Source organism: Poecilia latipinna, unplaced genomic scaffold, assembly GCF_001443285.1.
Source record: "Poecilia latipinna isolate Pla-1442-1.1 unplaced genomic scaffold, P_latipinna-1.0 Scaffold190, whole genome shotgun sequence".
Lineage (NCBI taxonomy): Eukaryota > Metazoa > Chordata > Actinopteri > Cyprinodontiformes > Poeciliidae > Poecilia > Poecilia latipinna.
The window spans coordinates 260,777-275,932 of NW_015112806.1; the positions used below are offsets into that span (position 1 = coordinate 260,777).

The following is a 15,156-nucleotide window of genomic DNA, read 5'->3' on the forward strand; positions in this document are numbered from 1 at the left end:
TGCATCATCCTTTTGAGGAGATAATCTGTGCATATTAAGAGGTAGTAAAATTCTTGACACTATTTCCACACCCTCCATTGTGCAGCGCTGTAGTGCTACTGTAATATTAGACATTTTTCTATTCAAAAAGCATAGAGCCATGATTCAGGTGGAGTATAAGAAACACACCTCCTGAAAGAATAGCTCCTCCCACTTCCTGCACACCTGCATATAGGCTCACCTGTGGTGGGATGCAGCTACACAGAGCCTCCTGCATCCTTCTGGATCACATCTTCACTCCATCCGAAGTAAAAACCTGGTAAGAAAACCTTCTGCTGTTGTCGTGGTAGCTTATCAAGTCATATTATAGAAAATAATTATATAAAAGTATGTTTTTAATGTTGATAGTAAATAAAGAAATGGTTTAAAAGCATATTTTATGTAGAATTCAAAGGAACATATCGTAAAAAACCTTCTTTGTGCAGATTAATTATGATTTTTCCCCCCCCCCCTTCAGTTCCATTCAGAGCTATCATCCCAGCTACTTGTCAGCTGCTAGGGAGCTGATACGAAAAACTGAAATGACAGTTCATTTCCTGCAGAACAAAGTGTCTCCTTGTGCAGGTGGAATTCCCTCTGAATATTTTCTAGATCATTTTCCCCGAGTTCAATCTTTTATGTGAACAAGGGCTGCCTGTCTCCCGCTGTGGGTCCTTTGTGGTGTTGTGGGAACGGTGTTGCGAGGATCAAGTGACAGAGACACACACAGAGAGGTTCACTTGACCACTAATCAGCCACCGAAGCCCTGCACAACACACACACACACACACACACACACACACACACACACACACACACACACACACGTACACGGGGACGAAGATATGCTGCCTTGCACACTGTTTCACATCCAAACAATTGTTAGTCATGCTTGGTGTACAGGAAGTAATGTGAACACCTGTTTAAGAGAAGATAAAACCTGAGGATTAAGCATTAAAAAAACAAAACATTAACCCCAGTTAGATTCTCTCTTCTTTTAAATTCAACACAAATCTTATTACCGCAGTGAAAGGCTGCAAAAGTGTCCTCAGCTTGTGCCGAGAGGCTCTCCTTTGACTCAGAGCCGAGCTGTGCTCATTTACATTTTGATTTCATGATGGCTGGAGTCGAAGCTGAATTTGCACACAGCTGACAACAGCACGCTGAAGTGGCTCTGACCATGAAGTCGTACGTCTCTCCGATGCAGATGGTTAGTCTGAATGGACACTGGCCGCCTGTAAATCCACTTACTGAAAAGCTTCTTTCATCATCTCCAGTGGGCGATCAGTTGAATTGACTATTAGGCTCTACTTGTGTTTCCATTTAAAAAAAAAAAAAAGGCCGGCCAGTGCAGCCCATTTGCTTAAGGGCTTTTTCTGAAACTGGATACAGCGTAAGGGTAGCTTTAAACAACTTAAATGTCTTAAAAAGGTCCTTCAGACTGACATTTAAGCTTGTCTGTTTTCGTAAAGATTATACTTTTTAAATGTGAACCTGTTAAAGCCATCTGAGACAGAAACAAATCCTCAACCTGATTCCTTTTAGATTTTTTTTTTTTTTTTACCAATGCAGTCTTAATCCATTTAAAAAGGCAAAACATCCTCTTAATGTAACAGAATCAGAAGCATCTAGCCGTCTGATAGCCACTTTTTCTTACAGTGCTTACTGTGCACTGCACAGGGTTCGCCTGCCTACCACTCAGTGAACATCCAGATACATAGAAAACATGTTATCAGTGCAACTAGAGCTTGACCTCATTTCCTCTGCTCTCACAGCTGACCATCATGGCCTCTAGCATCTCTGTGAGAAGCTTCTCCATGAACCGCCCCTCGTTCTCCAGTCGCTCTCTGATGGACACCGGCCGCGCACGGTCCAGGGCGTCCGTCTCTTTCGCTGCAGCCAGCCCGCTGACCCGTTCAGCCTCCATCAGCCAGGATCTCAACGGACCAATGAGCCTCCAGCTGAACGGACTGCACGGCAACAGCACCAACGAGAAGGAGGCCATGCAGAGCCTCAACAGCCGCCTGGCCAACTACCTGGATAAGGTATGAGGTGTAATAAGAGAGCCGCATTGTCAGGTCACAGGAAATGGGAAAGGATCCAGCTCGGCGCAACCCGAAACACTTCCTTTCTCTTTGTTTCTTTAAGGTGCGCTCACTGGAGCGCTCCAACGCCGACCTGGAGATGAAGATCAAACAGCTGATGATCGAGCGCATCCCCAAAGGTCATGACCTTGATTCAATGATGGCCCAGGCGCATGCAGTTGAGCAAGAGGTGGGCATGAAGGGATCTGCAGCCACCTTTAACCAACATGTGTCATCCTACACGGGTCAAAATGATTCATTTTATTGCATAGTTTTAGAGAAACAAAACATTCATGATAGCAGCTGTGATGTGCTTGAAACCAAAAGGAATAAGCAGTAGACACTACTGGTAAACATGTGGAAACACCCTTAAATAAATAAAACCCTTAAAAAATATGTTTGTTTTTAAGTAGTCTGTGCACTGTCACATATTTTTTTTAATTCCATCATTTTATTCTTAAAAATGATTAATTTTACTGTAAGCTGTGTAACTGAATCAGACTGCTGAGTGTTACTAAGCTAGCCTGCTGTGCATGCGTCTTTACAAGGTCGTAAAACATGAACAGAAACCAGACGAATGAAGGGATTTAGCCTTCACTCTGAGATTGGATGAGCTGTGTTTAACCTCTGTTAATATTAATCAGGTGCGGAAGAAGACCCTGGAAAATGCTCGTCTCATGTTAGAGATCGATAACGCTAAGCTGGCCGCCGATGACTTCAGAATCAAGTGAGTGGTTAGAGATTACATCACGATCAGCAAATTGTTTGCCTTTCATGTGATAAAGATTGTCAAAAAGAACCCAGGTCTTATTCTATCAGAGCCTTTTTCTTAGATTTCCAAATATCAGCATCACATCTTGATAACCTAATAAAAGGTGGAAGATAAATGCTGTGATCAGCTTAAAACAGACCCAGTTTGTGCTTACTCATGATGCAGTGAAAAAGTATCATCAAGCATTTACAGTAACTGGCAATGAACAAGTGGAAAATCTGTCCCTCACATGGCTGTTTGTTTTCCACATTTGAATTGCTTGTTTATGGTCAAAACACCTCGATCGGTATAAAGACTGACTTCTCGCTCCGAAGTCGTTGGTTAGGTTTCTGATGTCATAGTAACACCATGTGTGACTCAAGATGTTGACCTTGACTGAGACGAGTGAGGTCTGCTATACTAAAGCTGTTCTTCTTCTGTATTTGTTTGTGGCTTCCTGGATGAGCAGGATTCATTCTGGATTCATTTTAACTGGACAACTACTCTCACACAGACTCACAATTGTCCCATGTAATCTTTGAATTTCTTTAGTTTAGGACATGATGTGTTGATTTTGAGATCAATCGTGGTAATATTTACCTGCTTTCTTGACGCTACCGGTCTGTCAATGATCAGCCCTGAATGCGACTAATGACACTGACCAAAAAATGTGGTTAACAGTTAATTTGTGATTAAAAAATGGGTTGAATTGTGTTTCTACTTGGGTTATCATTAATATTAAATTTTGTTGGAGGATTTGAAATATCGAAGAAAGACAAAAGCAGAAATGGGGGAAATATTTTTTTTTACAGTGTACATCTCGGTACCTGCAGAAAACTGACACCAAGGTAGATATTTGCAATGATTACTTAGGTCAGGGCATGTCTAAAGGAAATGGGAGACTCACAATCCTTCAACACACAATTTGTTGCAGATATGTTGTAATAATATGTAATTATGTCACCTTGAGAGACCTGATGTTCTCTGACAACAGAGAGAAAATATGTGAGGAACCTGTACTGTTATTAGCAAAGCGCTTCTATGAAAAATACAATTTCATGCACTTTGTTTTTTTCCATTTGAAGATCTTGACCTCACTGTGTAAAGAGCTTTCTGGTAATTCAGGTTTCTGTTGCAACAATAACACACAACATAACCAAGGAAACTACATGCAAGAGCTCTAGCTGCAAGTTATAGATATTAGTTTTGTCAGTTCTGTAATATTAATTTCCAGAATATTAGACACAATCTCTGGTTGTCAGGAGAATCATTTATCCTACTTTGTGCAGCTTTTGCAATAACCTTCTGTTTCAAACAGTTGCGGTTTCTTTTTTGATTATTCAAAATTGATGTTCTGCTGACCATTTTTGTCCACTTTCCCAAATTCTGGAAGATGGGAAACCGAATTGGTGATGTGTCAGTCTGTGGAGAGAGACTGCGTTGCCCTGAAGAAGGCTAAGACCGACCACGAGCAGATCATTGCTTCTCTGAGAGGAGACTTGGACAGCCTCAAAGAGGAGCTTTATTTCCTCAAGAAAAACCACGAGGAGGTAAATAAGACGTCTTCGCCTGTTCTCCAGATTCACGTGAACTGCAGTTATTTCAGCCACCTGTTTGGCAGCATTTACCCCACATTTGTGCCATCCTGTTTTTCCCTTGCTATCTTTTTTATTGTGGCACCTGAACCCACAGGCAGCACATTGTTTGATACAAGCCTGACCCAATTTAGTGGTCTAAGTAGTTTTTGTGGAGCCCAAACTGAGGTGGAACTCTGGTTACTGTGGACAAAAGGCAAGCAGATCTGATTGCTCAGATCAGCTGATGCAAAGTGGCCTCAAAAGAAGATAAGCTTACCCTGCTCCCACTAAACGATACACTGATCTACAACCCAGACCCTGTTTGTAATCTCTACTTCATTTTACTTTGTTTTTAAAGAGTGTGAAGAACTTTCAATTGAACGTTCTCCACTTCCTTTTCCCTCAAGTTTAAATAGAATATAATAAGCAGTATGATATGGGTAACATACGTGACAAAGCAAGTCTAAATTTTTCACTCCATGCTTGACACAGAAAGGTGTCTGTGCCACTTTTCGGTTTCTCTAACAATGGATTTGTGCGTTTTGGCCAGAACATATTTCCTTTAGTGCCATTTTACCTTAGGAGAATGTTTCAGAACTATTTAAATAAGTTTCCACTTTGCAAAGCTGAGATTAAACGCCAGGTTATTTATTTTTTTTTAGAGAGGATTGACTTTTGTCCTGGCAAACCTTCAACACTTACTAGAATTCATTTTAACTGTACAGTCATCAGCTTCAAATTAGCTTCTTAATTTTGCTAAAACCAGATGAGTGTACTTGGATTTCAGTCATTGTTTCTACATTTTGACCATTTTTAAATTAATAATGACAAATTATTGCATTTCATGTCGTGTGCAGTTGTTTACCAGTTTAAAGGACAATTTCATCAGCTGTAAAACCTTTTAGTCCACAATATCTTAAAAAATATTTATACCCCTTCAATGCACACATGCACCATTCTATTCTGATTTTTTTTTTCAAACAGGTATCATCAAACTTGCACTTTACAATTATCCTCCATTTATTGTTGTTCTGTCACATAAAATCCTGAGAGAACATCTTTTATGACTGTAACGTCACAGAATGTGAAGAGTTGAATACGTTTTCGAGGCATGGTACGCCTACATGTATGTGATGGAGTGGATTCACTGAGCAGGAATAAAAGAGGATCAGAAGAAAAGCCGGTGGTAAGATGAGCTCGGTCCCATCAAGTATTAATGAGGGACATCTAAATAATGAAAATCTACTCTGCAGCTTGGAGATTTTGTTTCACAGGAGCTGCTCTCAGTTTTACTAAACATGTTTGCACAGATGTTAAACATGTTTGAAACACATGCTCACAGTGTGACAGTGCAAACACAAAGTGTGCTAATATTTATGCCCCTGAAGGAACTGGAGCAGGTGAGGTCTCGCATCGCCAGGGACGAAGTGAACGTCGAGGTGGACTCTGCCCGCGGACCGGAGCTTGGTACCATTCTGTCCGAGCTGCGCTCCCAGTATGAGGGTATCGTTAAAAAAAACAAGGAGCAAGCAGAGCAGTGGTACCGCAAGAAGGTGTGGGAAAATTCAAAGCACTCTTCAGTTTATATCCACAATATATAGATTTAAAAAGGGCAAAAGTCACAATCAAAACACGTCACTTGTGCAGCTGGAGACGGTGCAGAATGAGGTGAAGGAGAGCAACGAGGCCCTGAGAGGAGCCCAGGGAGAGCTGACTGAGAGACAGCGCTTCCTGCAGACGCTGGAGGTGGAGCTGGACAGTCTGCACAAACAGGTGAGCTGCTGCTCCTGCTGCTGCTGCTGGAATGAAGAGGTCAGACAGAATGGACAATCCAACATGACGTGGAGTGTTTAGTTAGCAGTCTGCATCTCCTCAGAAGTCTTGAGGAGATGCAGATAAAAGAGAGAGAAAAAAGGAGCAAGTAAGTTGAAAATGATAATCGGAGTCAAATCTCCTCTTCTGGAGCTGTACAAACATCAACTTATGTAAATAAAGCAGTGCAAACACCGCAGCCTGGACTCTAAGATGACGGTTATATGTATTAACCTTGAACATAACCACACTGGGTTATTTAACAGCGTGAAAGAGAGGCTGGTTTCATGAGCGAGAGCAATTACAAAGAAAATCTTTAAAGGAATTAACCTTCAGTCTCAACCAGACAAGTTTTTTCTTTGTTGCGTCTTTCGTACCTTTCCAAGCTGTAGCGCTCTACAGTCGGGGAACTCTACATTTTATTTATTTTTTCCCCTTGTAATCCCATGTTGACAGTGAACATGTTCTCCCACGTTGATAAGACACGCAACAGCATGTGGGATTCAGTTGTTGAATGGTACGGGGTTACGTACAATGCTGAGACGGCTAATTGTTTTTGAGGTGGGCGTGTTTCCTTTGGGTATCAAAGTGTTATCAGTTCACAGGAATCTGCTGATTGTTGTCAGAGAAGCTATTTTAGGTGTAGGAGACATTCTTGTGGCTAAATTACCACAGCAAAACACCTTCTGATGCAACTGAAGCCGACGAGAGATCCTTAGCTTTCATCAGGCCCTCTAAAGTATCCAACTGCAAAACACTGTACCATGGTAATGATACTAAAGCTTTTTTATGTATGCAGTATTTTAAATACACTCCATTACCACAACATTATGTTTCAGTTAAGTAATACTTTTGATATTTGGTGAAGTTAAGCTGCATTAAATTTTAGATTAATTGAAATTCATCTCTCAATCAACTTGAGGACTGGGCAGTTCTTTGAATGAATTATCTTTAACAATCTATCTAAGCATGCTGAGATGATCAAAGTTGACTCACCTCAGCATGTCTGAAAGTGAAACTGATGGCTTGGCCTACTTTCTGATCATTTCAGACGACATTCGCCTGACTACTTGTACTTGGTATCACTCATAGCATTGAAATTTAATTCTCAGGCAGTTAGCTGATTTGTACATTTGAAAATGAGTCAATGAGGACTCAACCTTTTTCTGACGCAGCAGGGTTCTGTTAATTCCACACCTTGATTCCGAGACACATGCACTATTTGCATTGAAAGTGCATCGGTAGATACACTTTCAATTTGTTTAGATACATTTAATAGTATAGATGGTAAGGTAGGAAACCACTAACTCTCAGCAGATAAACTGACACTAAAAGAAACAAAAGAAAAACAAACCTAATCAATGTAGCTCTGAATCACTTTGGAAACAGATGCTAATGCAAAGACTAACACCACTTAAGTCATTCATAGAATTAAACTGAGAACATAGTCTTAAACTTTGCACAAACTGTACGGAAACAGATGAAACTCAATGTGAACCAACAGATTGTTTAACACAGCAGAATTAGAGTCTCAGCAATCAACCAAACTTCTCCTGGATTCGATGTGCAAACTTGCTGGGTCAATGGTTTCTTGGGTCCATTCTTAGAAGATTTCCCTTCCTGGGTGGACTCATGAGACCATTTAGAAGTGGACTTTGGGAAAATGTGGAAAATATGACTGTAGTTTTACCTACATGTGTTCCCTTTGTGCGTCAGAGGAACCCTTCTAAGCTCGAAGAATAACAACATCATATAAATGATTTCTGCATTTTTACATCCTATTTGAAGAGCTTGCTAAATCTACAATCTGTTTAAACTGACACCCAGGGTGCAATCTGTTATTTTCGCTTTTCTCCCCCCAGATAGCAGCTCTGGAGGGTAACCTGGCTGAGACGGGTCAGAAGTATTCCTCTGAGATGGAGCAGCTGCAGGTCACCCTGAGCCAGATGGAGGACGACCTGTCCCAGCTCAGGCTGGACATGCAGCGCACCAAGACCGACTACGAGCAGCTTCTCCGCATCAAGCAGAACCTGGAAATGGAGATTGCCACTTATAGGCGCCTGTTGGAGGGAGAGGAAACGTGAGTAATGATGCTAACAAAGCTTTTCAGGCTTACGAGAAAAGTTATATTATTGCTTAGATTGTTTTTCTTTTTTTTTTTTTTTGCTTTTTAATCAAGTCACAAACTCAGGCAGGAAAAGATGTTAATTTTGTTGTCTCCTTTTCTGGCTCAGCTGTGACCCACCTTGCAGTTGAGTTGCATGGTTGCACACATTGTTTTCTCATGGATTACGTCTTAGGCTGGGTATTTCTTGTTTTGCTTTGTCTGGTGCCGGTGCTGAAATAATACCTTAAAGTTGTATAGGTTCCTTAATGATGCGTGGACCAGTAAATCACTTTCCGATGTACAGACTCCATGTTTAAGCTGCAGGGATTCCTTTGGAGACATATTCCCATGTTTGCCATTTTATGTAAAGGCACGACACCGCTCCTTACTAACTGACTGTGCATTCAGCCTTAGAGCAAACACTCATTCATGTAAGAACCCACCCCACCTACACGTTTGAAAACAGTGTGGCTTTAAATAGAGTTTACATTAATAACCTGGGAAGGTCGGCCGTCATCATGACAGATCAAGAAAACAGAATGCTTTGGTGTAATTTAAATGTAAAGTAGCGATGATTCACAGTACATCTATACTTCTTCATTTATTATCACGTCCTTCAGGTAAAAATATTGTTATCAAAATTGACCTGTTGCTCAAATGGCACCAATCTATGTTATTTCAAATAACATATTCTGCCTTTGAGTCAAATTGCTCCTTATCTATTTGTAACCCTGTTTTGTATTCCACATGTATTGCCATTGTTGTTCATGGGGATGAACTGTGTCTTCCAAGAGTTCATGCCCATTATTTTTTTAAATCTCATAGTTAAATATTTTTGATAAATTATGGAGATAAATAACATTTTAAAAGCTAAAATCACAATTAGTTTAAAGTAAATTTGATATTATTTTCTAATTAGTCCTAATGTCATTCTGATCCCTGTTTGAAATATGGCTTAACAGATTATAATGCATCTCACCAAAATAGCACTGAGCAGCCTCTTTTTTTGTGGTCATTATTCATGGAAGTCAGCAAGCACTTTTTATTTAGAAAATAATTTCCAAATTATTGATTGTCAAATTGAGACTGATTTTACACACGGTTGCCATTTTACAATGTACTAAATGAGACGGCACCTTTTCATTTCTAAAAACTCAGGCATGAAATAAGGAAAACTGAAAAACTGCAGTTTGCTGAGTGGGTGGAATGAAAATGTTTCGAAAAGAGTTAGTCCTTAAAACCTAAATAATTATTGTTAAATTATGAATTTTATCATGTAAATTTGCTTTCTTCAGTGTAAATCAGTGCTTGTTGATGTTAGACGCATGGAAGCTTTATCTTTAAGATTTAAATAGTTGAACGTTTTTCTCTTCAAATGGAAATAACCAAAAATAACTTTAATACCCACAAATGTCTTCTCTACATTATTTTGTATGATCCTAACTAGTTTTATTTCTCCCCCTCAGAGTCAAAGAAGTTATTGTTCAACCAAAAAGTGAGTCCTTGGTTTCTTCCTTTTTTTTTTTTTCTTTTTTTTTTGCATGTTTGCTAGATTTATTTTCTTGCAGACCAAATCAGATCAATTTGAAGAGAATGAGGTAAGAAATTCGAGATCGGATCAGCATGGACACAAATTACTGGCAAATGTTACCAAAAAGAAAAAGAGTTTGACATAAAGAGTCCAAAAGCTTAGCTAAAGAGAGGATCTTGGCTAAAGTGTATATATTTACAGTGATTTTATGTTTGATATGTTGCAAATTTTATCTAGTAAAGGCAGTAGAGTAATCATAGGCTTGTGGACTTAAGACAACGAGTTTCTGGTGATAGCTTATAAAACTGATTCAGCAAATTTATCACAAGTGGAGAATGGAGAGAAGTAAAAAAGGAAACTCCCTTGGGAAGATTCAGTAACAAAGACATCCACATGGATGGATGGATAGATAGATATTGTACCTGGGGCAGAACAGATAACACACCCAAGAGGCCCAGGAATAATTACAGTTCTATGAAACTGCGAACAAGTAAACACTGAGAACAGCTCAGCTCCTGAAGCAACAACTGTGGGTGGGACAGGATTTATCCCGTTGTTGTAACCCTGTTTTAATTTGACTTACTCATGCTGATGGGTTAGCAAATAGGAGGCTGCTTCAAAAATCATTTGACTGAGAAGCAAAACAAAAACACAGAGGTGTCTTTGGGGGTTAGCTGAATTGTCAAAATGCTACTAAAATTCAGAGGATTAGAAGGGATTACTAATACTTAAGAGAGGTAATATTAAGTAGTCAAAATGTTTGATTTATTGTTCGGCATACTGTTCTCCTTGCGTCATATTGCTTTTTCTTTAATCGTCAATATTCTCATTTAGGTTGTATCAGTAAATATATGCAACACATATGTGTCTAATGAAACAGTTGACATTAAACTCTCTTCATAAGTGGAATGACAAGGGAAATACATTGTAAAAGCATTCAATACGCTTTAGAAAAGCCTTTTGGAAAAGCCTGATACATCTCCTGTAGCAGGAAATTTGCCCCATGTGTCACTCAGGTGGGATTTGGATCCAGTTCTCCAAACAAACTGTCTCCAAATCTAGAAGGTTATGGAAAGCTGTGATCTTCAGTTCTTACCATAGATTTTCAATGCAAGTTGGGTGATTGACCCTCATTTCGCCTATCACAGTACATTTCTCCACCTTGAACTATATGCTATTTGCTATAGACAGCTATTGTGATTATTCATATCAGAAAATCTGGTATGAAAAACTGATTGTGGCTACAAATCCTGAATACACGTCCAATTCTCGATTATGTCTGTGATCACTGCAACTTTTAGAAGTTTAATAACGCGTATGCCATCGGTATGTTTCGCCGTAAGGTTTGCAAAGAGTTTGAAGGAACTATTTACTTTTGCTTATCTTATCATGTAATGGGAATTTTTTAATAAGCAATAAATCAAAACTTAACCAGCTGATAAGCTCTGCACTTTGACAACAGGTAATCATAGATATCAGCTTGTTAAATGGCTTCTTTTGACTTTTTACATATTTTTTCTTTATGTTTTACATTTTGTTCTGTGAATTATTACTTTTTCCCAAACATCTGTTGTAAGTTTCATATCAAAAGTCCCACTAGAAATATATCTCAGAAGCTCACATAAGCTCACACCATCGTTCCCTCCATCTCATTCATTTCAGCTTGGAAATTCTGTTTCTCTCTGCCAGGAATGTTTTTCTTTTTGTTTAGTTGTCATTTAAATCTTTTTAGTGAATTTCTTTTAAAAAACAAAACAAAAAATCAAACAAAAACAAAGCAAAACTCACTGGATCAAATATAATCTCCTTTCTGTGCAGAGGAGCCAGATGTTCGCACCAGAAAGATTGTGAAGGTGGTGACTCAAACGATGATCAATGGCAAAGTGGTGGATGAGTCCAGCGAGGTGGAGCAGATTGAAGAAACAAAGAAATAGGAAAAAGGAAAAAGAGAGTTTATTGAAAGGTTAAGGCATTGCTTGCAAAAAAACACAGAGGAACGTTAGAAAACAATATCACCATGTTAGCCTACATTTAATAGTGCACCGATGTTCAGTTTTACAAGAAAAAAAGTATTTTGAATGAGACATTTTTGGAGTATGCCTTATACATGTTCTTTTGTTTTAGAGAAATGTTTCCATACATTGGCTAATCTGAGATTCTTTGATTTTTATTATCTTAATAACAATAAATAGCTGCATCTAAACATGTATTTTCATTTTTAGTCAAATCTTTGGGTGAGAGTTGACTAACAAAAATGTTGTGTTATACTTGGAAAAATCTGTGGAATTAGATATTTATTTACTTGTGTTGTAAAGCTGACTTTAGAAAATGTGATGCATGGATTTACCTTTACATTTACATATCTTTGGTGGTTTTTGACTGTACTCGAAATAAAGAAGTACCTGTGTACCAGTGCAAGTCTGTCTCTGATTAATGTGATGATTTGCAAAGGATACAATTAAACCTTGCATCATTGTCATCTAATCTATCTAATATAAAAGAATAGTAATATATAAGTAAATGAAACATAGTTAAAAAGAAATTTAAAAATATATATCTAGCATTGCTGAAGAAATGTTAGTAATTCTAACTGACCTGAAACACGAATTATTTTGTCTGATTTAATGTCAGACAGTGAAGTAAAGCTTGTGTTTCGTTTTATACAGTTTTGGCAAACTTCCGGTTGGAACTGTATGTATACATAATATCAACTGTAAAAGTTTAGTTTTTTTTTTCAATCAAATCATCTTTCTGATTACTAATTAGTTGGCTATGACTGCTCTAAAATTAATTATGTGTTCATTTCAGAATAGATAGCCCACACCATAAGATATAGAAAACTTTTACCAGGCACATCAATTCAAGTGACGTCAATGTCTTTTTAGTCTCTTTTCTCCTTTTGCCATAAACAGAAATAGAGACTCGATGAAAGCAGAGATGAGACAGTGATCTTTGGGTAAGGCGATGTTTTGAAAACAAGCAGACTCAAAGCGCAGACTGTGTGTTCAGAAGACATTTGAAAAGATATTGTAAAAATCAAAATACTTAAGTGAAAGGTTAGAAAACTACAACTGATCTCTTTATGGCTTACTGACCTCTTGGTGAATGAATATCATCCCTCCATTACTTTTTTCGTCAGGTTTCCTTTCTTTTCTCTTTTTGTTTGATGTTGATCATCACTTGAATGTCTTAAAAAAAGCAAAAGTAGTTTGACGACATTCAGTGGTCTGTCTGAGAATCCTCCTGTTTGCTTTGCTTCACACAGCAGCTGTTTGAATACAACGCAGCGACCAAAGTACTAAGGCATCCTATTGTTTTTTTAATTAACCTTAAAAAAGATACTGAAAATACTCATTGCGTTGTTTAGGATAGTAAAACATTTTTATTATAAAGCACAACCTTATTGTTACAGAGAAGATTGTTTCACTTCTACTGAGAGAAATAGGGATAAAGTGCTGTTGGATATAACTGCGCTGCCCTCTGGTGGACTGAACTTAGTGTGACAAATCTCTTTTTAGAAACATTAATTAATATAAACTTTATTTTACCAATCCTATGTAGCCATACAGATTTTGTGCTGTAAAATCCAGGTTTTTATGTGTAAATAGATGACACAATGCTTGGGCATTGTCAGAATGCAGCAACCCACAGAGTATTAGTTGGAGGTAATGAACTAATATTTAAGAATATTTTAACTTCATATATATATATATATATATATATATATATATATATATATATATATATATATATATATATATATATATATAATACTTTCATAAACAAACTAAGCAGTCATTATAATGGAATTAATAAAAATGAAAATACTTGTATATGTTTGATCTTCAACCCTGAAGAGCCCTCCATGACCCAAATGCTGAGTTTGTACAGTTTGACCAAATACTCCTAAACCTCTGAACACCATTAAGCCCATTACTGCCCGAGGCTTGTTGTGTTGGGTTTGGCTTCATTTCCTAGGACTAATAAGGGATTAAACACTTGAATGACCAAAGTGCAGCTTCTTATCGTGCTTTCAAACTTTAATTGCTGCTGTTGTTTGTGTTTGTGGTCCTGTGTGATTGTGATGAAGCACTTAAAACAAAACTGTAAACATGAATTTTATATTTTAAAATTTAGCACATTTCTTAGCATGCCTAATTTGGGTAGCATAGCATAAATCCGGCACCAAAAGGCCCACAGATTGATTTTACAAACATCTGTGAAAGACTGGGTCACTAGGGTGTCAGTGAATTTCAGCATTATATGTTTAATCTTTTTTAACACTTACACTAAAGCTTTCCTTTGCCTTCCCAGGCAGTTTTACAGCAATTCATACCTTTGAACATGTGACTAAGATTACTCATTTGGCATTATCCAGGTTATATTTGGATTGTCAATCACAACGATTGAGATGTTGAACTGAATGGAGACCTGGGCCATGTGTCCTTAATTTTCCAAATGGCCCATTTGCGTTCTTCCAATTTTCAGCAGTGTTTCAAAGCTGGAGAAGTTTGGATGAAAGGTGAAGGCTTTTAAAGAAACAAGAGAGTAACAAGAGAGTAAGTCCAGGTTAAAGTCCTTGTCAAACGGCATTTGACTGAAGTCAAAAGGGTTGGAGACAGCTTTTTATTTCTCTTTCTCACTGTTTATGATGTTTTTTTTGTTGTTTTTTTTAAACTCTTTCTCACATGCTGTTTTTATTGTAATTATGTAAAGCACTTTGAAATGCCTTGCTGCTGAAATGTGCATACAAATAAAATTTGATTGATTTTGATTTGATTTCTAACCAAGCACTTTTGCTTTTCATGCCATGGACAGCTGATGATCTTCACCAGCCTGTCTTGACGATCTTCAGAACCAGCATTAATCTGTAAATTGGGGAGTTAGTGCTTCAATAAATTGGTCTTTTTTTGTTCAGTACATCCTAACCATCCTTCTGTGCAGCAACACTTTCCAGCTCACTTTTGTGAAATCCAGTGTGTTACCCGTCTATAGGAAATATAAGGTCTACTTGGGGTTGATTGGGGCCCAAGCAACACTTACAGGGATAAAACTCATATGGGATAATTGTCAGATATTTAAATCACCCCATTTTTATTCTTTGACGCAGAGTAACAGTAACTCTACTCCCAGCCAAATCCCTACCCTCCACCCCCACACTATTCCCAGCCTGATGGTTAAGCTTTGGCTTCACACAGAGCCAGGACAGAAAAAAAAAAAAAAAAAAAAAAAAAAATTAAAAAAAAAAAAAAAAAACCCTTTAAAAGGGGACCCCA

At 38.0% G+C, this 15,156-nt stretch overlaps 1 protein-coding gene across 2 annotated transcripts; it reads left to right on the forward strand.

Annotated features, from left to right (window-relative positions):
• Positions 1-209: 209 nt before the first annotated feature.
• Positions 210-12,294, forward strand: LOC106946431 (keratin, type I cytoskeletal 18). 2 transcript variants are annotated; one of them, XM_015030736.1, is made up of 10 exons: positions 210-298; positions 1,794-2,063; positions 2,167-2,292; positions 2,747-2,829; positions 4,247-4,403; positions 5,819-5,983; positions 6,078-6,203; positions 8,105-8,322; positions 9,816-9,848; positions 11,699-12,294. In XM_015030736.1, exons 2-10 carry the CDS (start codon positions 1,803-1,805, stop codon positions 11,772-11,774), a joined length of 1,245 nt encoding a protein of 414 aa, XP_014886222.1. In that variant the 5' UTR covers positions 210-298; positions 1,794-1,802; the 3' UTR covers positions 11,775-12,294. The 2 variants fall into 2 exon arrangements, with proteins under 2 accessions (XP_014886222.1, XP_014886221.1); XM_015030735.1 differs by having other exon boundaries at positions 9,816-9,844.
• The last annotated feature ends 2,862 nt before the right edge of the window (positions 12,295-15,156 follow it).